Here is a 27,804-nt window from a genome sequence, read left to right as displayed (position 1 = left end):
TGCCAATTTAACTGTCTCTGACACACCTGCCTTCATTACCCCTGTCACTGAGTCAATCCATCTCTCTGAGGGTCTTCCTCTTTTGCACTGTCCCTCCACCATTCCAAGCATGTTGTCCCTTCCCAAGGACTTATCTCTCTTCTTGCAACATGCCCAAATTAGAGCCTAGGTTCTCTGATAATTTGTTCAGAATACAAACTGAATAGGTATTTTGAAAGAATACAAACATGACACACATATTTCTTAATTTTAAACCATGGAGTATTCCTTTATTCTATTCACTGAATAACCACCTGGCCTAGGTATAGGTTTCACATAAACATAATCACATCTGGGATTCTCATTCTCCTCAATGTTAGCTATAATTTGTTATCCACACTTTTGAATTCCTTTGCACAAAGTATAAGTAGACATTATTTTGGTATTTTTTTGCCTTGAAGACCCATCTGACATCAGCAAGGATATCTCTTTCCCTGGTGCCACGTCCTCTTCTAAATCCAGCTTGAGCTTCTGGTAGTTTTGTTTTTTTTTACATACTGTTCCCTTTTTTAATGATCCTCAGTAGTGTTTAGCTTGCATTTGATATTAGTCATTCTGTTCTAGAACTTCCCCATTCTGTTGGATCATTTTCTTGGGAATGGGAACATATGGATCTCTTCCTATAGGTAGGTCAGGCAGCTATCCTCCTGACCCTGGGTCATGTGATAATTTCTGAAATGTTTCAGTGTCTGCCAATTCTTTTTAGTACAATGAATGTTTTTCCCCAGCATCTTGTTTAGATGTTTCCTGGATCATTCAACATTCTGCTCATAATTCAAGAACTTTAGGCTCTAGGAACCAACTCTCATACTAATGGAAACAGAAAACAGTAGACTTTCCTCAAACATTTACTAAACATATTTAAAGAATGTTTTGTAAACATAGTCCTTGAACTTGCACAATTGATTACAATCTACTCTACATAATGCCGTGGAAATGTATTCATGCACCCGCCCCCCCCCCCCCCCCCCCCCCGTTATCCCCGGTGATCCTTTGAATGCTGCCTCTTTGTTCTGCCGGAGGCCAGAGGGCCCCCCCCCCCCCCCGCTATGCTGTTTATCACTGTCATTCTTTCTCAAACCTTGATCACTAAGGAAGAATTGGCAATCTGATTTTAAATTTGAAACAAATGTTTAATTGAGGTTGTGTAGGGAACAGAGTCACTATTGAGTGACACACTACTAACATGCTTACTTGTTTTATGTGTATGAAGTAACTGAAGTTATGTTTAATACCCGGAAGTATCTTCAGCCTCAAATTAATTTATATTCATCTTTCTTCCATACTTGAACTGAAGCAACTTAACATACGCTATTTTATATGATAATTTCATGAAGATGAGCTCGGTTAATAAAGCGATGTTTCATAGTACTGTCTCTATATAAAAACAAACAGAGAGATATAGTTTTTCAGAGACTATAAATTGCAGAGGAGGCGGCAGCTCATTTCCCCCCATTCACTGACCTATGTCATTGTGTATATGCTATCAAGTTGACTTGGCCTCACAGCATCCCTAAGAGGAACAGATCTGAACTTGCTCTGTCCTTCATCATCCTCAGGATTTGGGATATGCTTGAGCCCATTATGACAGTCACTGTGGAAGACATTTCTATCTAGATATATATAAATATGTTGGTGCTGTGTCCCTCTGAGCTGGAGCTGACATATAGCTGGCCCTCCAGTGGGTTTTCAGAGTCAGTAAACTGCATGGGAGAATACTGCCCATTGTTCACCTTCAGAGCAGCTGGTGGATTCTAACTGCATGCCTTTGGGATTGCAGTACAGCTTCTTATCACTAGGCCACCAGAGCTTCTTAGATATTGTTGTTGTTGATTGCCTTCGAGTCAAGCTTGACTTATGAAGACACTATGAACAAAAGGCCTGAAGCCCCTCTACAACTATGAACATTTATCAAAATTCATAGAATTTCCAGAGGCATGCTATTTAGGAAGTGGATGCTACTTTTGCTTCCAAAGATACAGATATATTTTAAAGGGGTGTTTGTGTGCGTGTGTGTGGTTAGTTGGTTATTATAACTCCTTTTTTTATTATATCTCCCTTTAAAAATAATAGTTAAGGGAAAAGATTACGTTTTGTGACAAATTTAATAACACCCATACTTCCTAGTGTTTTCTAGGCTACAACTTAAATATATATATACACACATATATATGTGTGTGTGCATATATGTATATATGTATATGTATATGTGTGTGTATATATATATAAATTCATAGTATCCTTGAGAAGTTAGAGACATATAATTGCCTGTATGAAACTTCTATGGAGAAAAAGAGAAAAAAAATGCTATCTTGTCTATTACATAAGTATGTAAATCAAACCAAAGCATAAAGCAAGATGGGAAAGACCAAGAACTGAATTTTGTGCATGTATCTTTTAATGCTCTTCAATGGCACACGAAGGATTGATGTCATTCACTCTACTTGCACAGCAATATTTCACATCAATCACTTTCCAACATTTTCATATGAAACATACTGTTTCTGTAAGCATAACTTTTCTTTAAGGTTTTATGCTTCAATGACTATAATTGCAATAGAAAGATATTTTAATAAAATCACCTTATACTGTCAATACTCTATGGGGAATTTCTATCTGAAAAAAACAAAAACCAGAAATGTTAAAATTTCATTTTTTATAACCACACAAATACAAATTCAATAGCTGACATGTCACTAATTGGAATTTTTAAATATCCTGTAGTAATGTAGAAATACTTCAGACCCAATACCAAAAATAAAAACCCACAAAACATGATATCAAATATTTCAGAGTAAAATTAAGCTCTAATTAGAACAGACATGCATCGTTAAAGTAATAGCCTAGGATGTCATTAAATGTAAACGTCAGAAAGAAGGAATGAATGCAGATAAAATATAAATAAGTAATCATGTTTTGGGTACTGCCTGGGGCTGAGACCCCCAGGAGACCCCAATCCAACCTCCCTCAGCCCTCTCTCCCCACCGCTGGCCGCACCTTGGGCTGCAATCTGTGCTCCTTGGGGACCTGGACCTCGAACTCCTCTGGCAGCTCCACGGGGCCCTTGTCCTCGATGAGCAGTGGCGCGTTCTGCTGCTGGTTGCTGAAGGAGATGTCTGGGTGGGAGAGCACCTCCTGGGCCGCGCTCAGCATGTCGAGCAGGAGCAGCGAGGGCTGGATGTCTCTCATTGTGCTTGCCACCTGCGGGGACCGCAGGGCGCACATCAGACCCTGCTCAGCTCAGGCCTGTCTCACAGGAACCCAAGTAGAGGCTATTCTCAAGTTTGTTCTTGTCACAGGCTACAGGGCAGGGAGTCCAGCCACCCCCAGGTCCCGTTAAGAAAATTTTAGTGTTTAAACCAGAAGGTATTTCTGGTCCCACCGTATGATAACGATTAGGGTGCCTGACCTTCTTATGTATGACTTAATTAAGTAAAAAAACTTTATAGTGACCCCCAACAATAACTAGCAAGTCAGATACTGTTTTCCACAGAGTAAACTACCTGAAACATGTAAGTGTTACATTTTTAATGTGTCACCATTTTGAAAAAAATTTTGAACACTAATATCACTATAAATATAATGTTAACAAATTTTGATATAAAAAGCTTGAGAAATTAATATGTTACGTTTTAGAGGTTTATATGTTTATTTATTTTGATTTGCACTGTTTTGTTTGTTTGGCCAATGGTGAAATTAAAGGAGTTGCTTTATATTCATTTACACACTTTCCAGTTAATTTACTAATATTTTCTGAAAGATATTATATTAAGATCTGTGATGAACTTTAAGGTGAAAAAGGCATACATACATTTTTGCCATTTATATACACAGTGATTTTACTGACAAATGGTACAGAATACATAAACAAATAGGAATGAGAGACCAAGACAACAATGAGAAAATAAAATTGTACACATAAATTTTCTTTCATTTTTAATATTACACAGAACAGTCATACATTATATGCTAAGAAAAACAGAGAAATTTAATAGATTCCCCTCTGCCCACCCTCCACCCCCCCTAGTAAATGGGCATGTGAAGTTAACATTTCTTCATTTAATCATTACTAGTTCAATAAAAAGGAATGAAAATTTACATGACAACAGGGAAGGAAAAGGCTTTACAAGGAAGGAGATTTTGCTGCTTTGCACAATTATTGTTATATACTATTATATGTATGTTTGAAATGTTTTATAATGCTATTTTTGTAGCAGTGAAGAATAAAAAAAACACTTTTAAAACATCAATAATGCAAGAGAATTTTATTATCATTAGCTTATCACCAGAAACTTATAAAAGGTGCTACAGACATGATACATAAAACATGTCACCGAATAAACACATCACTTACAAGAATAAAAAAATATCTCCTTTGAATCACTTAGAGTAACACAGCCTTCCTGAGGAAAAAAATATTGTGATAAGAAACTTGTTTAAAAAAATTTTTTTTTGGATCCTCATATTTATTCAACAAACTTGTTTAAAATTTAAGTGTGATGAGTCTGAGACATCATCCTAAAACAACATCTTTATGTAACCTCCTCATTAAAATATAATTACTAAAATATCTAGTTGAAAGGTAAATTAAATGTAGTTTGGTGTTTTATGTAAATGAAAGATGGTGTGAAAGAAGGAAACACATTTTGTTTAAGAACAAAAAGATTGTGAAAATAAAAATCTCTAAATAACTGCCTTTATTTGTATTTATCTCCAAGGACATTATTGATCTTTTGACTTCTAAAATATCCTTCACTTCACTCTCTTAATATTCAGTGTGACTAATTTTTAAAATACTTTACAGGAGTATGTACAGCTTTGGTTTTCTTAATATCTTTGTGATTGCACTACAGAAGAACACTAGCAAAAGGTTACCAAACTATGCTTTCCTACAAGTTTAAGTTTTAAGAAAGTTGAAATAATTTACCCTCAATCAAGTTGGCATAGAAGCATATCTATAATATAAGAAGAATATTTTTTGTTTGGTCCAATAACAAATACATAACGAGTTACCAGTATGTGCAAGGTCCTCTTAGGAGCTAGAAACTTTATTGAAAGAGATAGTATGCCTCCAGTTTGATCACATAATCATATGCCTAATGCAAAGGAGATAGAAACATGCAGATGAAGAAATATTAAAGAAAATAGCTTATAGGTATATTGAAAATTCAAATAGGATAATATTCAAACAGTGTTTTGTTAGAGTTTTTATAAAAGATCATGCATGGGAAAAGATTTTAATGAGATCCGAAATTTCTCACTCACACACTCACTCACTTCAATCAAGTCAATGCCAACCCATCTTGACCCTCCATATGCTTTCCTAAGCTGTGAATTGTAATGGGAGAAGATTTCTCATCATTTTCTCTCAGCAAAGTTCGTGGATTTAAACTTCTGAAAATGTTCAGGCTCTGGGTTAGTAGCACAATCCACTGCAAGAGCTCTCTCACGGAAGCTAATTTTCAAATGAAAATCTCAAGTGAAAACATTCCAAAATACTACAACAGTCAAGGTTATAAACTGATTTATTCTGTTTAAGGAATTTCAATGTGGCCAGTGTGGCTGAGATGTGGTTGACCAGGCAATGAATGATGTTGGATGAAGATAGAGAAGTAAGAAATTGGGAGCTCTGTAATCTAACAACATGAGTTTAGATTGTATTATAAGAGCAACTAAGGAGCTCAGAAGCATTATAACTTATACTGCTAACTAAAAGAGCAGCAGATAGAATACACCAACTGCTCTGAGGCAAAAAAGGGGAAAATCCATCCTGGAAAACACTAAAAAACCTAATGAAAAGTCCCTATGAGTCGGAAGCAAGTCAGTAACAGTAGGCTTCATTTTGGGGTTGAGCAGAAGAGAAACAGCAAAGTATTATAATGCTAAGACTGGAGATATGTGTGTGTGTGTGTGTGTGTGTGTGTGTGTGTGTGTGTGTGTGCGCTACAGGTAAAATATTATTGGTTTTAAAAAATAAGGTAAACCATGGAGATGAATGGATTCTAGGCATGTTTTATAATCAACAGGACTTACTACATTGAATAGGAAGTCAATATAGGGGATTTTTAAATTAAACAACAACAACAGAAAAAACAACTCCATGATGAATGATGTTGTCTCCTGTCAAGTCAGAACCAATTCTCAGCTGACCCTCCAGAAGGTTTTCATATGCAGTAAACTGCAAGACAGGAGACAGCCTTAAAGGAAACTATTCATCTGTCTCTTGTGGAAAAGCTGGTGGATTCAAACTAAATGCCTCTGGGTTGGCAGTGCAATTCCTTATCACTCAGGCCAGCAGAGCTCCAGAACAAGGGCAATTATAATAGAAGTCATTTTGGATAGAAGGAAAAACAAAACTATGCTTCATTTAAAAATATTTAACTTTTTAATCTTTCAGGAAGGCAAGTTGATTTTTAAATTCAAGTATGTGAGGTAAAGTCATCCTAGTGATAAATTAATAATATTTAAATGTATTGCTTTTTTTCTCTGAACACATCCAGGAGATCTGGATTGTGACATTTGCAGTGCAAACAGAAAAGTTCTTACTTGAGTGATACTCCCAACTGAAAGTGAAAAGATTTTATAAAAAATAGCTGGAGAAATTTTTAATATATATTAGCTTTTCAATCTATAGGTGGAACAGATTGTTTAAGAGACTGAACAATAGTAAGAAGAATGTGGAATCAGGATTAGAGGAAGACTCCTCGATAATCTGATGATACAATCTTGCTCTCCAAAATTGAGGAGAACTTGAAATGCTACCTGTAAAAGGTCAGAAATTGTAGCTTTCAATATGGACTGCATCTTAATATAAATAAAACCAAACAAACAGGCCAATAAGCAGTATCATGAGAGATGGAGAAGGGGTTTAAATTGTTAATGATTTAATCTCATTTGAATCCACAATTAACACTCTCGGCATGAGTGACCAGGAAATCAAAACATGAGTTGCAATGGAAAAAATATGGACTCTCCAGAGTGCAAAAGAGCAACAATTTCAATTTACACATTAAGGTGTGTCTTATCTAGGCAATGGCTTGTTGTTGTTGTTTTTATGTGTGGTCTTATTTTATTTTTTTGTTTTTTTTTTAAATTGCTTGGTATGCATCTAAGAGCTGTATGATGACGAAGGATGACAGAGGAAGCTAGGTCTTTAAGCTATGGTGCTAGAGAAGAGTACTGAACATACCATGGATTGGCAAGAGAACAAACAGGTTCATCCTGGAGAGAATGAAACCAAACTGTCCTTTAAGGCAAGGATGCTTTGCCTCACATATTTTGGGCAAGTTACCAGGAGGAAAGTACATCATGCTTGGAATAATAGAGGCTTAATAGAGAAGAGGAAGATATTGGATGAAATGGATTAACACAGTGGCTGTGGCAGTAGGGTCAGGTGTGTCAGAGACAGTGAGGTTGGCTCAGGATAGGGTAAGGTACAGAGCCACTATTTACAGGACTACTACGAGTCATAGTTGATTTGGTGACACTTAAACACAACAGCAACTGCTCAATATACTTTCTATAACTATCTTTTGCTGTTAGGTTTCACTCCCTTTATCCTAGAGAAATAAATGCTACACTATCTTTCAAAATCAATGAACACATACATAAATGTTTCTTCACATATGTTTTTTTTGTTTGTTTGGTTTTTTTTTTTTTTGACCGTGCAGTCCTCTCAACACAGAGAGGACCTTCTTTCTACTGTTGCAGTTGGCGTTCAACACAGCAGCGGCCCCCCACCCCCCCATATATGTTAAAGGACATTATTTATTGTTTTTTTTTAGTGGGTAATTTTTGAGATGCCAAAAATGCAGAGAAAAGGGGGGAAAAGGAAATAATAAACAAAAAAATGAAGAGAGCAAATGAACAAAGGAATGTATTTAATCTGGTAACTTTAATTTGGGATAATCAAGCATGCAGTTTAGGAGAAGGAATAAAACTCTTGGGAAATAAGGCTCTGGTAGGAAAATAGAAGAGACAGAAGTGTTTTAGCTAATGAACTAGAAGCTAGTTCTTCCCAGGCAAAGTAAATATTTTGGAAAGGTAGAGAAGGATAGCTTGCTTCAAACTCATTATGTTATAGAGTGACACATCTACTGGAATATCTTACAGCGTCTATATCTAAATGAAGTATCTCAGTTTAAACAAGAATCAAAAATACCCAGGAGAGACAAAAATGTTCTGGAGATTCAGAAAGAAAATTAGAATTACAAGTAGGTTAAGTAGACTACTAAGTGTCTATAGTTTATACTCTAGATTCATCATTGCTATAAAAGAAATAAAGAGTCACCAATAAATGGCTTCTACTTGGATAAGACCTTTTAGAATAGACTCAAAACCTTAACTTTCATTTTTACAACATTGCATAGTTACACTGAAGATAATATATGAGTTCTGGGAAATTTTTGAAAACGATATAAATCCAGTTGGCCTTGTATGAGCTACTGTGAAATGAATTTTCAAGATATGTGTTACAATTTTAAGTCTTGAATCCATTAAAAACATGTAACTGCAAATCTAGATAAAATGTGCAACTCACAGGCTTGATGATGACCTTTGGACTATCACCTTACCTCACAGAGTGGCAGTGTGAAAATCCCACTCTATCCTATTGCTTCATTCAGTTTCATGTGAATTAAGTATGATTTTTTCCTTATAATACAGATGGTAGTTTCTATACCTTGGCAATTACATTTCTCTAGATGCTATACAAAATGGCTACCCCACCCCCATTAGTTTTTTCCTAGATATTTAAAGACAACATTCACATCAAATACACCTCATCTCACTGGGAAGAGTTTGGGGAGTCGAGATAGGATAGTTCATTGAAACAAACACCAGGGGGCTTTAATGTCCTAGTGGATAAGGAGTTATAGTGTCAACCCAAAATGATGCAGTTTGAATACTTCAGCTGCTACCACCAGAGAAAGATAAGCTGTGCAATTTACAGCCTCTGAAAAGATGCTGGATGATCAGCTTTGAGAAGGTCCTTACTTGATAGCTATCGAGTAATTCTTTATCCATTATGTTGTGACACTGAATAAAATCTGGACACATCCCAATTTTCTTCATCTGCCTTCCCCATCTCCATTTAACATAATACGTTTAGACTGCCCTAAGCAATTCTGAGATGTTTCAATGGTAACTTTAAGTCTGAGATGGGAAATAATAATGTCAATTTAGTTTTGAACTGCAATGCTGGTGAAGAGTTCTGAATACCTCATGGGCTGCCAAAAGGGCACATAAATCAGTCTTGGATGAAGTGCACTCGGGTGCTCCTTAGAGGCAAGGTTGGTGAAATTTCATTTCACATATTTTGAGCACATTGTGAGAAGGTGTCAGTCCTTCCAAAATCATGTTTGGAAGTGTCAGTGAAAAGAAATGAAGACTTTAACCAAAATAGAATGGTGGATAGTGAGCATGGCATAGGATAGTCCAAGGTTTCAAGATCTTATGATCACTATAAGTAGTGGTCTACACAGTGGAATTAACCTAACAACAACAGCATCTTCTTCCTACAGTTCTCCAGAGAGGGGAAAAACAACAAAAGGACAAAAACAAAACAAAAATCTCCAAAGAAAATAAAAAAAACTCTCTGCGTTGTTATTTGAGTTCTTTTCTTTGTTTGTTTTAGGTTTTTTCTTCCCCTCTTAAAATCTGTACGTTTGCTTAAGACTTTATTAGGGATAAAAAAGGAGAGGAAGTTCACAATTATTGTCTGAGATGCAGTAATATTTATCATAATAAAGATAAGATATATTACCATATCTACATCTTCCCTACTGTTGCTGTTTTGGGTGATAGCAAGTGCAGTACGATGCATAGTAACCCCATGAACAACAAATATGAGCCATGTCCTAGCCTGTCCTATGCTCCCAATTTCTGACATACTAGAGCCCATTACCCCAGTCACTATGTCAATTCACCTGCTTGAGGGTCTTCCTCTCTTTCGCTGACCCTCCACTTTCTCAAGCATGTTGCCTCTCTCCAGTGAAAAGTCTCTCCTAGCAACATGCCTGAAGTATGTAAGATAAAGCTTTATCATCCTTGTCTCCAAGGAGAACTCTGGCTGTACTTTAACCAAGATATATATTTGTTCCTTCTTTGTGTAATCCATGGATATTCAGCACTCTTCTCTAACACTACTGTCCAAAGGTATCAATTTTCCTTATTTGTTGTCCAGCTCTCAGATGCATAGCAGGTAATTGAAAAGACCATAGCCTGAATCAGATGCACGTTTGTTCTCAAGCTGATATCAATACTCCTCAATAATCTGAAGAAGTCTCAGACTGCAGACTTTCCCAGTGCAATACGTTTCCTGATCTCCTGACTGCTAACCAAGGGTGTATTGTGGATCCAAAGAAGAAGAAATTGTTGGCAACTCTGATCTTTTCTACCTCTATCATGATGTTGTCTATTGGTAAGGTGTTAAGTAATTACTGTTTTCCTAATGTTGAGATGCAAACAATATTGAAGACAGTTTTTCTTCATCTTCTGCAGCAAGTATCTCAAGTCCTCCTCGCTTTCAAGGTTATATAATCTGTATAAAGCAGACTGTTCATGAGACTTCCTCCAGTCTTGATGCGGACATTCCTCTTCATAGAATCCAGTTTATCAAATAATTTACTCAGTCTAAAACCTGAATAGGTATGGAGTGAAGATACAACCCTGACACAGTCCGTTCTTAATTTTAAATCATGTAGTGTTCTCTTGCTCTTTACACATGTAATTTACACATGTATCTTACCAAGTGACCAACATAGGAATCAGATTGACAATATCTGGGGAAGAAATTGATGGAGAAACTCAAAATCAGTAGTTAAAATAAGGCCAAGGACAGATCATGGAACAGACTATAAATTACTCATGAGCAAGTTTAAACTGATGCTGAAGGAAATGAAAATAAGTCTATGAGAATCAAAATATGATCTTTTTATCCCACCTGAATTTAAAAATCATCAGAAGAATAGGTTTGAAACAGTGAACAATAATGATTGAAGATACAAGATGAGTTGTGGGATCACGTCAAGTATATAGTTCATGAAGAGAGAAAATAAAAACTTACACAGAGAGAAAAGAAGGAAAAAACAGAAATGGAGTCCAGAAAAGACTCTAAAAATTGCATTAGAGTGTTAAGAAGCCAAGACAAAGGAAAAGATACTGTAAACAAACTGAACCAAGTATTTCAAAAGCCAGCTAAAGAAGACAATGCAAACCATTACAGTGAAATATACAGAGAACTGGATTTGGAGAATAAAAGGGGAAGAATTCAATTGGTATTTTTCAATAGGAGAGATCTGAAAAAAAATTTAAGCCTCAAGTCACAATATTAAACTATTAAATAGGCAATATGTTGAATAATCCAGGAAGCATCAAAAAAGATTGAGGGAACATACAGAGTCACTATACCAAAGAGAATTGTCTGACAGTGAAAAATTTTAGAAAGCACCATCCATAACAACAAGAGCCAATGGTAATGATAGAAGAAATTGAAGATGCACTGAAGGCATTGGCAAGAAAAAAAAAGGCCCCCCCCAAATTGATGGGGTACTATGACATAATTCAACCAGCAGATGTAGCCCTGGGTGTGCTCACCGCATTATGCCAGAAAATCTGGAGGACAGTTGTCTGTTTGATTGATGGAAAGAGACCCAGACTTATTTCAATTCCCAAAAAAGTGATCCAAAAGGGTGTGGAAATTATGGGATAATATGATTGATATCACATGCAAGCAAAATACCACTGAAAGTAATTTTAAAATGGTTAGAACAGTGTACAGTTGAGGAACTGCCAGAAGTTTAAGCAAGATTTAGAAGAGGCTGCGGCACCAGGGTTATAATTGCTGCTCTCAGATGGATCCAGGCTGAAAGTAAAGGATACTAGAAGAATGTGTATTTTTGCTTTATTGACTATCCAAAGGCATTTGATTGTGAGGATCACAACAAATCATGGCTAATCATGAGAAGTATGGCAATTCCAGAACCCTTAGTTGTTCTCATACAAGACCCATGCCATGACCAATAGGCTACGGTGCAAACAGAGCAAAGGAACACTACATAGTTTAAAAAAGAAAATATTCTCTATAGTCATGGGGTTGCTAAGCGAATGAACAGATTTCTACTAGAGAGGGTGAAATCAAATTGCTTCTTGCAGGCAAGGATAAAGAAGTTCTGTCTCACATACTTTGTGTATGCAGCCAGGAGGGACCAGTCCTTGAGAAGGACATCATGCTTGGAAGGGTGAAGGAGCAGCATTGGAGACGAAGCCCCTGGACGAGACAGATTGATAGTAACTGAGATTATGGTGTTAGCTATGTTTGAAACAGTGAGATGGCTTAGAATAAGGCAGAGTTCAGAGCTATTGTGTATAGAGTCACTATGAGTCACAGTCAACTTGATGACAAATAACAACAATATAGTCACTTCACATTCAGATATTTTTACTATTTAAATATGTTGAATCTGCTTCTTTAATGAAAAGGCAAGAGATAGGACAACTAATAAATCACTGCTTTCTGAAATGATTGGCATGCTTACCCCACATTTGTGTACAGCCTTTCAAATCTAAAGGCCATCAGGATATCAAAGTTCCTGAATACTGTGTGGGGGCAAGTATTAAGCAAGATGTTCTAAGAAGGACAAATGAGTTTTTAAGAGGTCAAATATCTGTGTACCACGAGTATTTTAATATTATCTATGAATCTTTAACTGTCAACCTCTGAATCATGATAACTCTATGCAAAACAGCACCACACTGACAAGATCCAAGGTTTGTCATTGGCTGATTTTGTGCAAACACCCAGCTATCTCTTCTAAGGTATCTCTGAGTAGATCTACATCATCAATCCTGGAACAGCTGCCATGTGCTTAGCTATTTCCCACAGTAGAGGTTTCCTCCTACATATATTTACTTCATGCTTAACACTATTGCTTAGTCTTTCTGAATGTTATCCATTTCTCATTTCACTTTTTTCCTATCTTTTCCACCTATGATTAAATCAATGATCTTCCAAAATAAATATTAAATATAATAAATATTACAGATAATCATTAACACTTTTACACTCAATTTAAATTTAAACATTACATATAATCATTAATACATTTTATGATCATTTCCAATAAAATTAAAATTTGAGTTTTTATTGAGTATCATGGTTTAGGCAAGCACAAGACGGCAATTTTTTTTACCCTATGTTTGCTTGCTTGATTTGGGGGTTTTTGTCCTGATGTTGTTAATGATGTCTTTATTTCATGTTATTCATTTATTTTCAACTATCTTTGCTACAATGTTCCATGTTATTAATAAGATTCTAACCAGACAGTTTTTTTCAGAAGTATATCCTCAATCACGTCTTACTTTGGAAGGTCTACTGAAGCCTGTTGACTATGGTAACCCTGCTGATATTTTAAATACCATTGGCATAGCTTCCAAAATCACAGCAATACACAATCCATCAAAGTATGGCAAACTGACAGATGTTTACCATGCTTTATTAACTATGTAAGATAAGGCAGGAAAATGTTTTCTTGGTATATTGACTATATAAAGGCATTGAACAATGTGCATCATGACAAATTATGAATAATATTGCAAAGAATAGGCATTCCAGAATACTAATTGTGCTCATACAAAACCTATAGGAAGAACTTCTAGTGATTATATATGACTGTATTTCATAGTCTTGTGAAATCTTTTTGGTTGATATCCTCCTTCCACTCAATTATTCTCTAACCTATTGCTTCTGCTTGCAAGATTTTCTCTATGTGTTTGTTTTTAAATTCAACCTTATTTTATTTTATACCAGTTCAATTTACTAGCTATATATGTTCTTTTGCTTCTTCTATCTTCCATAAATCACAGGTCTGCATAATAAAGCAGATCAAAAGGTAATAAAAATCTCGTTGATTTGGATTTGTGTTATTCTCTGAACCATTACTGGTTATACCATCTTATTATTTGACTGATCACCTTGATTCTATTCTTTTCATCTTCAAATTGCTAACATTATTACCTATGCCTCAATAGGGTATTGTATTAGCTGTATAATCCCATGCATTCCACATGTGTATAGCAAAGTGGTACGCAAACACTGTAAGTCATATAAAATAGTTAAAACAGCAAATTCTCACCAAGGAATGTTTAATCTAACTTCAATGCAACATATAAATAAGTAGTTTGAAAGGGAGCAACAGAAACATAAAGAGCTATGCTGACTGACTATTGCTTTCATTTCCTTCAAAGTAAGTAAAGGCACATTTCCCAAAGCAGTTTCATTATGCTATCTGAAGGGCTCTATCTGTCTTCCAGCACCTTCATTTTGACCATATAAAAAGATTACTTCTTTCCTGATTTTTCCCTTAGGTGTAGGCGACAGCTGTATCATTTCTTTATAGGCAAGGTAGTAATCTCTAACCATAGTAATAAAAGTTCCAATTCCAGCACCTGACTAGGGATGCCACCAAGTAAAAATCACATGGAAGTACTAAAAGAGAAAGAAAAATCTCTTTCAGTTCTGGCTATTGTATAAAAAAGGCTCAACAGTGATAAACTGTCCTCCTGTGGTTATTAAGCAACTTTCATAGTATAGGTGGATATTACTCAATTCAATTCAACAGGCACATTTAGTTCACTGAATTGTTTCATCAATTGTTGGTGTGGCTTATGTAAGCAAGCAGTTTTTCCCTCCAATGAGGCTCCAAACTCTTATTTCCACAACAGAGCTTTTAAAAGTAAAATAAAACATATTATGACTACACTTTTATCAGAAGAAACAGTATCCAAGTCACAGAGAAGTATATGTTGAGAGTGGAAAAGTCAAACAGTTGTTATGAAGAAAGCAAAAAGTCAATACTGTGTACTATTAAACAGAAAGGAATCAGCTCTTAAAAACTGCTTTTTATATTGCTTTCAAATCCATCATCTTCCATATGTTAATAATAGAGGGTGAAACTGTGCCTCATCTCTCGCAACAGTTGCCTAAGTTGAAATATTGTTCAATATATGGCAATACTCCAGATTCTTAAGGGCATAAATAATAAATTTAATGCTAAAGATAATTTTGGTGTGTTTTTTTTAAATAATATGACTCTTAACAAAACATTTTAAAATCTAATTAATTAAAATACAGCATAATTAACTCATTCTTAAGTTTTTGTTTCTAATTAAAAATACCAACATGCTTACATATATAAAATTCAACTGATGGTAAAATATAAAACATTAGAATTATTTTAATAATAACTGTCTATTCTTCATAAAGAAAGAGTTTATATGGCACAGAAGTTATGCTTTTAGAATATTGGGGGGAAAACTAAAACACCTCACCACTTTTTCTTTAATAATCTTTGCTGCTGTTCTTGTTAATTGCTGTCAATTTGAGCACAAGTCATAGCAACCCTATGAACAAAAGGCCTGAAGCCTTTCTATAATTATTGTCATTTCTCTAAGTTCATAGAGTTTCCAGAGGCATGTGGGTTAGGAAGTGAATGCCCTCCTGCTACCAAACCTGTCTCTATCCACCATGGGCAGCCATTATGGCATTTGACCAACACTTGCACAAAGGTTCAGCATCACAGCAAACCCAGATTACCTCAGTGCAGCAAATTAACAGAGGAATGCTGTATAACTTAGAAGAATGTTCCTCCAAAATAAAATAACAGTAAACCCTTTGGCCCAACCCACTTTTAAATACAAGGGCACTCCATATATACATATATAAAAGGCCTGAAGCCTTTCTATAACTATTGTCATTTCTCCAAGTTCACAGAGTTTCCAGAGGCATCTGGCTTAGGAAGTTGATGTTACTCCTGCTTCAAAACTTGAAACAAGCTTTAATCAGTATGGCCGCCAGGTGCTCCACTGGAGAAGGATGCACAATCTCGCCCAGTATGATTAACTGACTTTGAAAACCCACCATACTGTCAGCTGTGAGTTGGTTCTGACTTTGTCGTTGTAGTTGTTGTTATGCACCATCAAGTTGCCTGAGACTCATAGCAACCCTGTGTACAACAGCACTAAACCCTGCTCTATCTTGTGCCAATCTCACTGTCTGACACACCTACTCCCACTACACCAGTCACTGAATCAATCCATTTCAGAGGGTCTTCCTCTCCTGTGCTGTCCCACCACCCTCTCAAACATGACATCCTTCTCCAAGGACTGGTCCCTCCTTGAAACATGTCCAAACTATGTCAGACAAAGCCTCAGAATCCTTGCCTCCAAGGAGCTGCCTGGTTTAAACCTCTCCAAGACAAACCTGTTCATTTTCTGAGTCTATGGTATAGTCAATACTTTTCTCCAACACCACAGCTCAAAGGCATCAGTCCTCCTACCCTCCCTAGCAATTGTCCAACTCTCTGATGTATGACACGTGATTGCAAAGACCATGGCCTGTCTCAGGCACACCTTAGTCTCCAGAGTGACACCATTGCTCTTTAGTACTTTGGAGAGGTCTCTAACTGCAGACTTTCTCATTCCAGTAAGTCTTTTAATTTCCTGGCTGCTGATGCCAAGAGTGGTGAGTGTGGAGCCAAGCAAACTAAAATTGTTTACAATCTACTCATATGCAAGTCAAAGCTGAACTAAGGAAAATTAAATCAAATCCACAGTTCTTACTCTACAAATTAATAATCTTTACTACTATAATAATGGTATATTCTTCCTTAGAATTTACTTCATACTGCCAACTATACTTCATGTAGTGTAGTATATATTTGGTGTAAAAACCAGTACATTTTTTGACAGAACTCTATTTTGTCAGTCAGTTTTTGTCTCTTTATCCTAAATCAATCTTAAATGGTGTATTTGAAAATCTTTCAGAAGAATAAATTCTTTTTCCTGTCTTCTTCTGTAAGTTTTTATAAGTTAACCTCCTCTATCCCCTACACAAAACAAATGTCTGAACATTGGTCCCAAGCAAAGCATATATATGGACAAGCTCAAAGTAGCAAAATAGCCAATTTAGCAAGCTTTGTTATGTACATAGTATATTATTATTATTATTATTATTATTATTATTATTATTATTATTATTTACCTTACTCCAAAAAATCAACATGTTCAGTTTTAGGTTTTTATAATCTTTCTGTAGAGGAACAACATAACTTAGGTCTCCCAAATTTATGGACTAAATTCTGGGCTATCACATTATTACAACTGGATTGAGTTATTTTTTTTTAGTCAGTGAACTTCCATTATTTTGCACTACCACATTACAACAACAATCTTGAGCTATTTTGAGAAAATAAGTTTCTTTTAAGCAAATGTGTAGTCCTCACAGGAGAAAGGCCAATCAAACAGCCTGTTCCTTTGAATTCTATTTATTATCTGTCTTCATTATTAAATCATGTGTACTTAAGTTGTGGATGTGTCTCAAATTTCACCATCAAATGCAGTACAAGGGTGGGGAAACAGGGTTGTTGGTAAATAGTGACCACTATTGTTGATCTGTAACCAAAACTACAGTAGGAAGAACTGTGGTCTAATTTACATAGTGTCTATGATTACTCCTTTTGTGGTATTGATAACAGCTTGGAGAGGAGCACTGATGTGTGAAAGCAGACTGTTCTTTCTTTTTATAAATACAAAAGGTTATTTTTCTTCCTCCACCTACATGATCTAATCATACCTGTATCTTTTTTCCTCCTGTCATCTGTTATTCTGTTAACACAACAGCAAAAGCAATCTGTTTTAAAGTCATCTGAGTCCATGTAAAAGAAAGAGACATTATGAAATGTGATTTTAATTTTGCATATTATATTTTTATCTCTGCCTTGAATCAAAACAATGGCTTTTCTAATTCAGCTAAATGCATTTATCTCCTTTAACTTCACATTTAACTGATGATAGCAAGGTAAAGGTATAGCTGTCACACACTATTCAGTTTACTATAGCTTCAGAAGAAGAGTGAAGAGAGAACATTTTGCTGGGCTGATAGTCCAATTAAAAGTGATAGTCTTGAACTATGAATAGCTTTTCAACACCCTTTAACTTCTTCCTCCCCCAATGCTGATCTAAGCTTAAGATATTCATTAGTAACTCATTAAAGACTTAGTTACAGTCCAGTGGGTGAGTCTTGAATATAATCATGGAATGTGTGTACAAATGTGTGGACTCATAATTAGAGAAACTGCCACATTTGGGGATTAAGAGTATACAATGCAGTCTTTGAAAAGCACTATGGAAAATAAGTGACCCCAAAATAGTGCTGTAGTCTAAATTCTGCTTCCTATTATGATCACTTGTTTTTATTCTTAATTCCTGAAGCTATGTATAATGACTCCACCCTTTTTTTTCCAAGGATTAAGTTGTGAGGCTTTGTGTTAGAACCTTTATATACATCAATTAATTTAATCCTTCTATTCTGAAACAGTAAGGATCATTACCGCTTTAACAAATAAGGGATTTGTGATTCTAATTAGATAAGGTCATATTTCTTGAAAGTAACAAAATTAGAATTAGATTCTAAGGTTTGTAATTGGGAATTCTATAGTCGCTTAGATAATACCATTTATTTCTATTTCTGTTTAATGTAAGCATGAAATTCTAAATAAGTTGAGTTCATATTCCATGCCTGGTTTCTAAAACTTGCTAGAACTCTTCAGTATTAACATTATAAAGCATTCATTCTCTGTATTTAGTTTTCTCTTAATCTTTTCACTCAAATAATAATTCCAGAATGGGTAAGGCCAATAGATTAAAATAGTCAAAGTCTGTTATGATATTTGCAGTGTAAAACCTTACATTTTCTTCAAATCTCAATTTTAACTAATAGTATCTAAAGACGTAATTTAAAATAGTTAATTGCGTAGAAAATCAGACAATTGAATATAATAAAATATGCATTATTAAAATATAATTAAATCTATTTTAATGCATATAAATAAAAATATATCCAAAAGCAAGAAGCAAAAAGAAATAAAATTACAATTAACAAAACCTTTCTAGGCTATTATGAATAATGTTGCCATAAAAAAAATGGAGAAAAGTTTGGTGGATATTTTTTCCGATTTCTAAGATACACATATAGGAATGGCATCGTTTAGTCTTATATTAACCTTGTATGGTATTTTGAAAAAGAATTAAGTGGTTCCATGAGGCTGCACATGTTTCATTTCTAACATTAATGAGAGCTCTAATTTCTCCACACAGTTGTCAAGGTTTGTTATTATTCCTTACCAGAACATTTTCTTCAAATGAAAAGTAACAAACAAATGGGTGAATGGTTAAATAAACTATGATGCAGTCACACAAGGGAATATTATGCATAACTAAAAAACAGCAAACAATTCATTAGGTACAACACAACATGGATGAAACTAGAGCAAATTATGCTAACTAACTTAGTGACTCAGTGGTAAGGAGTTGTGCAATTAACTCAAAGGCATGCAGTTTGTATCCCCCTGCTCCTTGAGAGAAAAATGGGCATTCTCCTCTCATGTAATTTACCTCATCTGAAAACTCACCTGAGGTTCAGCTATGAGTTGGTTCTGACTTGACAGTATATAATAACAACATGCTATAAAATAACAATTATAGAATACTAAGGAAAGGTCAATATGCAGAATCATTTTCAGAGTGGTCACCAGGATGCCAAGGTAGAGGAAAGGGAATGCAAATGAATAACTAAATAATTTGTGTAAAGGAAAAAACATTAAGTGATAAGGAATTGATCAGACATTATATTGAAAAAATATGCAATTGTATCAATCAGTTGTAATTAATGATATAAAACAAAATACATGTGATAAACTGAAATGAAATCAAGATAATTTAACTGAAATAAACATAATAAGTTAATTAAAAAAGTGAACAACCTCTAAAATATTTTCATTAATGCAAATGTCCATTACCCGGTGAGTGATTAATACAATGTAGTGTATATAAACATGAGAATGGTATTTAAAAATTTTTCAAAAATAATTAAGACCCATGCTTCCATTCCACAATCAATACTCTTGGCAACAGCAGTCAGGAAATCAAAACAGTAACTGGATTAGGTAAATATGCTTTCTGGGACCTTTCCAGAGTACCGAGAAGCAACAATGTCAGTCTAGAGACTAAGGTACACCTGATCCAGTCCATGGTCTTCACAATTACTTGTTCTACAACAGAGAGCTAGATAATGACTAAGGAAGATAGAAGAAAAATTAATGCCCTTGAATTAATGCTATAGAAGAGTCTTGAACACATAATGGACCTCTAAGAAAACAAAATGGTCTGTCTTGGAAAGGGTGAAACCAAGCTTTTCCTTGGAGGCTAGGAGTTTGAAGCTCTGTCACACATATTTTGGGCATGTGGCCTGGAGGGATCGATCCTTAGAGAAGGACATCATGTTCGGAAGGGTGGAGGGACAATGCAGGAGAGGAAAACTCTGGATGAGACAGATTAATACAGTAACTAGGTCAATGAGGGTAGGTGTGTTGGAGACAGTGAAGTTGGTTCAGGACAGGGCAGGCTTCAGAGCTATTGGACATAGGGGTGTTATGAGTCACAGGTGACTTAATGACACATAACAACAATTCAACATACATGAAAACATGTTTGAATGTAGGAAATACTCTAAGTGAAAGAAGAGAATCGCAAAAGTCCCATATCATATAGTTGCATTTTACAAAATGTTCAAAATACAAACTTCATTGAGAAAGAAAGATGATTAGTGGCTGGTGGTATAAGGGTCAACAGGACTGAAAGATAATAGACATGAAGTATTTTTAAGAGTTATTGAAAATATTATAAAATTCTTTTTATGATATGTTTGCACAACCATATTAATACATAAAAATCTATAAAATTGGATGAATTATATGTTATGTGAACTATATCTCAATATTGCTTTCAAACCATTACATAATAAAAAAGATATTACTGAAATAAATTACTTCATTCTTCTTGTTAGGATTATGTGCCATTGAGTCAAGTAGACTCATAGTAACTCTATGAACCAACAGATCTGACCTGTCCTACGCTGTGCCATTCTCATCATCTCTGGCATAGTTAGACCCATTGTTGCAATCATTTGTGTCATCCCATCCAGTTAAAGCTCTTCCTCTATTTTGCCGTCCACCTTTCCAACCATGATGTCACTTTCTAAGGTGTGATTTTGAGGATATTCTCTCCAAACTGGCTTCCCTATCCACATTAATTTACTCTGCCATGTAGATAGGCAAGAAAATGAGACTAAAATGTGTTAGCTATCGACAAGAGGATTGGCTAGTGTCACCATTAAATTGAGCAGACCCAGCCACAGAATAGGAGAAGTTACACCACAAGCCAAGAAGCAGCAGCAAGGGAAAGCAACTCATCATTCACGGACAGAGAGTCTTTCAGCAGCCAAACTAAGGCCTATGGGAACTGCAGACATAGCAGCCACCGAACGAGATGGCACAGACCCTGGGAATGCTACTCCACAGAAACAGAGCTAAGAGCTTTTTGTCCAAGTCTGTTGGGAGACTGGGATGGAGATCCATAATTGATTGGCAGAACTGAGAGCTTCATAACGCTGACCTAAAACAAGCTCCTCACAGCATTATTGTTGTTATTAGGTGTTTTTGAGCTGAGTACATTTCATAGGTACCATATGAACAACAAATCTGAACTTTGTCCTATCCTGTAGCATCCTCAATCTTGTTCTTGTTGGTATTCACCATGGAATCATCTGCAATGCATAGAAACTCTATGCACAATAGCTCTGAAGCCTGTCTTCTCCTGAGTCAGTCTCATTGTCTCCAATAGATCTAAGCTCATTATTCTATTTACTGTGTCAATTCATCTCCTCCAGGGTCTTCTTCTCTTGCATTGTCCCTCCACCTTTGCAAGCATGATGTCCTTCTCTAAGGACTGATCCCTTCTGACAACAGGCACAAATTATGTCAGATGGAGCTTCAAAATCCTTACCTCTAAGGAAGAACTTGTTTCACTCTCTCCAGGATAAACTTATTGTCCTCTTGGACGTCCATGGTATGTTCAATACTCTTTCACAGCACCACAACTCAAAGGCATCAATCTTTCTTCTCTCATCTCTGGTCATTAGCTATCTGATGCATAGCAAGTAATTGACAAAACCATGTCCTGGATCAAGCGCACCTAGACTTAGTCTACAGTACTACTCTTGCATTAATAATGGAAGTAAATAGGTAACTTGGATGTCCAAAGGTGAGATAAAGAATAAATGTCAGCTTTACATAATATGTTGAAATTTAAAAACTCCTTTAACATCAAGTGTGTGATAACTAACTACACTATGACAGGCACAGTCTACCAAATAAATAAATTTAAAAAATAAGATATAATTATAGACTCTAAAAAACTTCCAATATGTAAAATTTAAAAGATAACAAAATGCTATTTTGCTTTCTGGTTTACATATGAAACTCAAATACTGTCACTAAAATAAAGTCAAAATATACCATATTACAAGAGAGAAGGTAAAATAAAACGAGGCCCCATTGCTAACCATGATACAAACTTAATAGAAAAGATTGTGAAACAACTACTTACAGAGGAAAAGTATGTCTATTAACACATATAGCTTTAGTTTCTACTATGATATTAAATTTGGTACAATTAACTTAATATATTAAATAATTAGCAGTAAGCTTTTGGATGGTGTTAGATCAGTAACCCCATATTTTAATACCATGACAATGATATTTTCATGTAGCATATTTGATCATAAAATAGAGGTACTACTCTAGATATTACAAATTATTGGGGTTGGAAAAACACTATAAATCTTTCAAGGATGATTAATCACTAAGGACAGAAAGTTAAGTAGAGATTAAAAGTCAACCTGACTCTTTCAAAATTAATATGTCTTCATTAAAAGAAGCATACAGTAAAATGCTATGTAGCAAAACCTACATTTTACAATTTCTCAAAATGAACATCCTATTAAAGTTAGAAATATGAGTATTGCAAATCATTTTGAATCACTTTAAATAGTAGTGTTATAATTGTAAAAAAAGTATATAAGATGCAAATCACATAAAACCATTTAAGTACTAAATAAAAATATATGCCTCTAGTAATTTAAACCTGTTTATAAGTTACTTCTTGAACACAATAGAAAGTAGTTCATCCCGTAAGTCTGAACACATAATAAAGATAATTCTTTAATAATAAAAAGATAGACCTATAGGGGAAAAGTACACATACAGTGGATATAAATCTTATCTGAAGTTATGATATTATTAGAAAGTTATTCATAGCTCTGACTCATAATTTACTATACCCTTCTCCTAACATTCTAATTGGAACCCAATCTGTAAAATTTAATTAAAGGGTTCTGGTTTCACAGTGGATTAAATATTGTGTTCCCAAACAAAGCCTGGCAATTAGGATCCAGCTGCTGCTCTACTGTAGAAAGAAGACAGTCTATTTCTGCAAAGATTTACAGCTTTGGGAAACCCAAGGTGTTAGCTATCTCTATTGTATCAGTTTGCTCTGAGTCAGAATTGGCTTCATGGCAGTAGATAACTTTGATTTAATATACTTTCAATATCAAAGCACCTCAATTACCTTCTCAACTTCCAAACCATCCAATCTATTGAGTGAAGTTGTTTCCCACTACTACATCTGTACCTCAGGATCCCATACTGGACCTTAATATTATTTTACTGCCAATCAGGAGAAGCCCCAACTGGCCACTGTATTACTGATTTTTTTTTTCTTTCTGCAGTTCTCTTTTATCCCCTTGTTCCAAACTACATCAATAGAACAAAGAAGGTGCTTTATCTTCATGAAACACTACATTTGTTTCAAGCAAAGAATTGGCCATCTGCTTCTTTTCTGCCAGGTTTCACTGCAGTGTAGATAAGGAGGTTTATATCTCTACACGAAGAAAGCACAGTCATGGAGAGAGAGAAAGAGAAATGTAAAAGAACACAGAAACATAAAGTGTAGACAAATAAACATAGATCCAAAAGACATTCCCTAATTGTTTTTTAGTGTTTTTTTTTTAAGTGTGCATATGAGTGTAAATATGGGTGTGAAATGTTAACATTTCTTTTTCCTACACAAAATATCAAACAGACTTTTTAAGAAGTTGGGGAAGGTTGGTCAATACTATTCTGAATTAATTCTTTAGTTTTTTTTCTGTCTTTGGTTAAGTAGAGGTCATATACAAAGGCAGTACTGAGAACAGTACCTGTGAAAATTGTTCATGTAAATGGACTTTAAGAGTTTTGTTTAGATAAGAGCATTTTGAAGCTTCTAGAAAAACTAGAAAATTTTATTTTAAGTAGAAAATGTAAGGGTTTTGGTGTTTGGTGGTGTTGTTTTGTTTTTTGGTTTTTTTCCCACTTCTCGGACTGAAATTAAAGAGTCAGATTTCCCTTATCTGACCATCAGAGGCATAAATCTATCTCAAGGTTAAATTAAGAAACAAGAAAATAAACTTACTGAAGATTCAGCAAATGCCGGGCAATCTTCAGTAAGTTTATTTTAACTTAGGTCTATCAGCCTTCAAAGATCAGCTACTCAGAATTTGTATTAGAATGAAAAAAAAGGTAGATGATAAATGTTTCTATCTTTCCTGTTTATTAAAGATCAGGAAAACTGAGATGGGTTTTTCTGTAGGGAAAACTGGCTTTGATAGCAAAAGGCTATATCTTAGTAATATGAAAAAATTTTAAAAAGTAGATCCTTGATTTTAAAACTCTGCTGTACCAACTGGTAGATGTCTAACTTCTAAAAAGTTATCATTAGTGCTTCTTTACTTAGATAATGGGAATGATAATAATAAATAAAAATAAGACTAGTATCATTTAGGCCATTAACTGAAGCAAAGTTTATGGCTATAACTACTGCTTGTTTGTACTAAAGAGTCAGAAAAGACGCACAATTGACCCTCCATTGGGTTTTCAGAGGCAGTAAATCACATGGGAGGTGGCTGCCCATATTTCTCCCATGGAGCAGCAGGTAGTGGATTTTGAACTGTATACCTTTGCATTGACAGCACAATTCATTACCACTAAGCAGGAGTGCTAGCCACTTCCTAAACAACACTGCTCTGTAAACTCTATGAACTTTGGCAAATCACGATAGTTATAGAAAGGCTTCAGGCCTTTTGTTCAGAGGGTCACTGTGAGTCACGTTCAACTCAATGGCAATCAAAAACAACAACAAGCCACCATAGGTTCCTCTGGGTTAAGATACGGAAATATGAGCAAACGACAACAAATCCAGAAAAATTAATTTTCGTCTTCTAGGAACAATAAGATATATATTAACAACAGTGGCAAAAAATGTTATCAAGGACTGATAAGAGTACTCTTGTTTTTTAACTGAGATATCCTTTTTAACTCACTCATAAAAATCTCAAAGTGTACAGTATTCCAGTAAACAAAGTTTGAGGACACTCTAAACATTCCTATCCTATTTTACATATCATCAAACATACATGCTTCCTTCCATTTATGAACAAGCTAGGGTCCAAAAGACTGCTTATAAAGTCACAAAAGCAACAGAAAAGGCCTTCCAGGTATGGCTGGTAGCACTGATTTGTCTTTTATCCACAAAAAGTTTATTTAATAACATTAAGAAAGGAAATTAAGCTAAACTGTTGAGATCTTATAATAAAAATATTTAGTTATTGGCCAAAATAGAGGCAAGAAGCTCTGCTAGCATTCCCACGGAGGCATGCAGTTCCTACCCACCAGCTGCTCTGAGGGGGATGGATGGGCAATCTCCTACTGGACAATTAACTGCCTCTGAAAGCCCATCAGTTATGGGCTAGTTCTGACTCCACAGTAAACAACAACATTAAGAATTTTAACATACTTAGTTGACGAAATTATGAGTCTGTCTGTTAATGAATATTTAATAAAAGCTTTCAGACCTTAATAAAAGGATCGTTTAGCCACTTGAAGCTGACAATAGGTGAAAGTTGGAAAGAAATGAAAAATCCTTTCTGAAAAATGCCTTTCTCACAAAGTCTATTTCTGCTATCTTCAACTTATCCTCTTATACAAAAGGTAATATTGGGCTGATATTTTAAACAAAAAATGTATGTGCATAGATTTAAGGGGGGTGAAATTTTTATAAATTTTTTAAAAACACATGTAAATGACTTTTAGGTAGAATACTAATAAGAAAAGCAAGGGCTTAAAGCAAAAATTATTTTATCAGAAACTGTTGTATAAGTGTCAGCATTTGAGTGTGTAAGTATTGGATCAGTATATTAATTAAAGAAAAATTTAGAGATTTTAGTAAAATTAAAATTAGGAGAGTGAATAAGTAGGACAGAGTTTTCAAAACAAATTTAAAAATCTCAACTTCATACTGGCTTGTCTTAACGAAGTATATTAAATTAGGGGAACTTTAGTAGAATAGAAAAGATAGAAATTCTTTTTCCCAGTTATAAAAAGAACAGACTCCAATTCATTTGGAAACTTAAAAAGCTGAGCCAAATACAGAAATGCGTCACTAATGAACTACAATAAGTTCTTGCAGTAGATAAAAAAAGCAAAGGTGAACTAAAGAGCATAAAATTCACGTCAATTGCTTTTTTTTTACTTTTCCTAAGTAGACACCTATAAACCTCTGCTCAAATTTTCTCTATTAAAATTGACATCAATATATGTGACAGAAATACATATGTAATTCCTACCTTTTTTCAGTTTTTAGAGATTCAGTGTATTACATCAAGTTGTAGAAAACATGAACAATTTCTATTCTAATTGAATATATAATAAATATCTTAAAAGATTAATTATTTTTAAAATACCATATATTTTATTTATAAATACTAAGATGAGAAAATGAACAAAAGTAGTATAGTCACATTTTGAGTATGTGACCATTTTTGAGTAGAATTACTTGTCTAAATAATGAAAGCAAATGCTTATATCATTGTTTTATTTTTATCAATTAAAAGCTATATAATACAAATAATATTTGTTTAATTAAATGTTATAGCTTGCCTTTTTGTGTTACTGGATATTTTACAGAGAAGTAAGTACTCCAGAAAAAGTAAATTATTTTAAGAAGAAAATTTTTTAATTTATCTTCCAAATGGTTATAGTTAATATATTAAATTATTTTGAAATGTAAACTACACATGAAGATTTAGTAATGATTTAGTTAATTATCAATCGTGTCCTTAACACAGAATCAAATACGCAAAAATAAATTTTAAAATATTTGACTCTTTATACATTTTAACACGTTGCCGCAAATGACAGTAATACATCGAAAAAGAAAAAAAGTGTTTCTAAACAAGGTCGTCAATTTAAAAGTGTGAGGCAACATGTTAATAAGCATTTGAAGAAAAGCATTGCAAAGTCACATTTATTTTACAATTCTAATTTAGTTCACTGATACTGATGCAGTATAAGCATATGCTCCAATCATAGAGAAAAGATTTGGAAACAGTATCTAATGAAAGTGATCCAATATTAAACATTATACAGATATCTAAATGAAATTCTTACCATGAACTATTGGTGCGAAGAGGATCATGATGACTATTAGCTGTGATGGCCACATGGCGGTATACTCAGAGGGTGTAGTTCCTCAAGAATGAGTGTTCTAAATGTGAAATGAAGTAAGTCTTCCTGGTTCCTCTTCTGTTCTCCAAGGTAGAAGGTTTTTAAAAATCCAAAAGGGAAAAAAATAGAAAAAAGAAATTCCTCCAAAACAGAAACATCAGTATCCAAAATTTGAAATCTGTAAATGAGAAAAAAAAAAAGACTGATTATCAACTGCAGGTATTCTTAAGTGTTTGAAAATTTGCAAGAAAAAAAATTGTTTACGCTTATATTG

The 27,804-nt window shown here is 34.6% G+C and overlaps 1 protein-coding gene across 1 annotated transcript in view; it reads right to left on the bottom strand.

The window, feature by feature from the left end:
- The window catches only part of LOC102863523 (latrophilin-3-like), an 807,096-nt gene extending 779,568 nt beyond the window's left edge, over positions 1-27,528 (bottom strand). The window contains exons 1-2 of the mRNA XM_006891975.1: positions 27,474-27,528; positions 3,037-3,240 (exon numbers count right to left, since the gene is read on the bottom strand). Coding sequence (XP_006892037.1) covers positions 3,037-3,240; positions 27,474-27,528 — 259 coding nt within the window. The remainder of the gene's footprint in view (positions 1-3,036; positions 3,241-27,473) is intronic.
- Between the last annotated feature and the right edge of the window lie 276 nt (positions 27,529-27,804).

The sequence above is a fragment of the Elephantulus edwardii genome, unplaced genomic scaffold, assembly GCF_000299155.1.
Source record: "Elephantulus edwardii isolate Elephantulus edwardi_28Jun2011 unplaced genomic scaffold, EleEdw1.0 scaffold00107, whole genome shotgun sequence".
Classification (NCBI taxonomy): Eukaryota; Metazoa; Chordata; class Mammalia; order Macroscelidea; family Macroscelididae; genus Elephantulus; species Elephantulus edwardii.
This window is presented reverse-complemented; position numbering and strand designations above follow the sequence as displayed.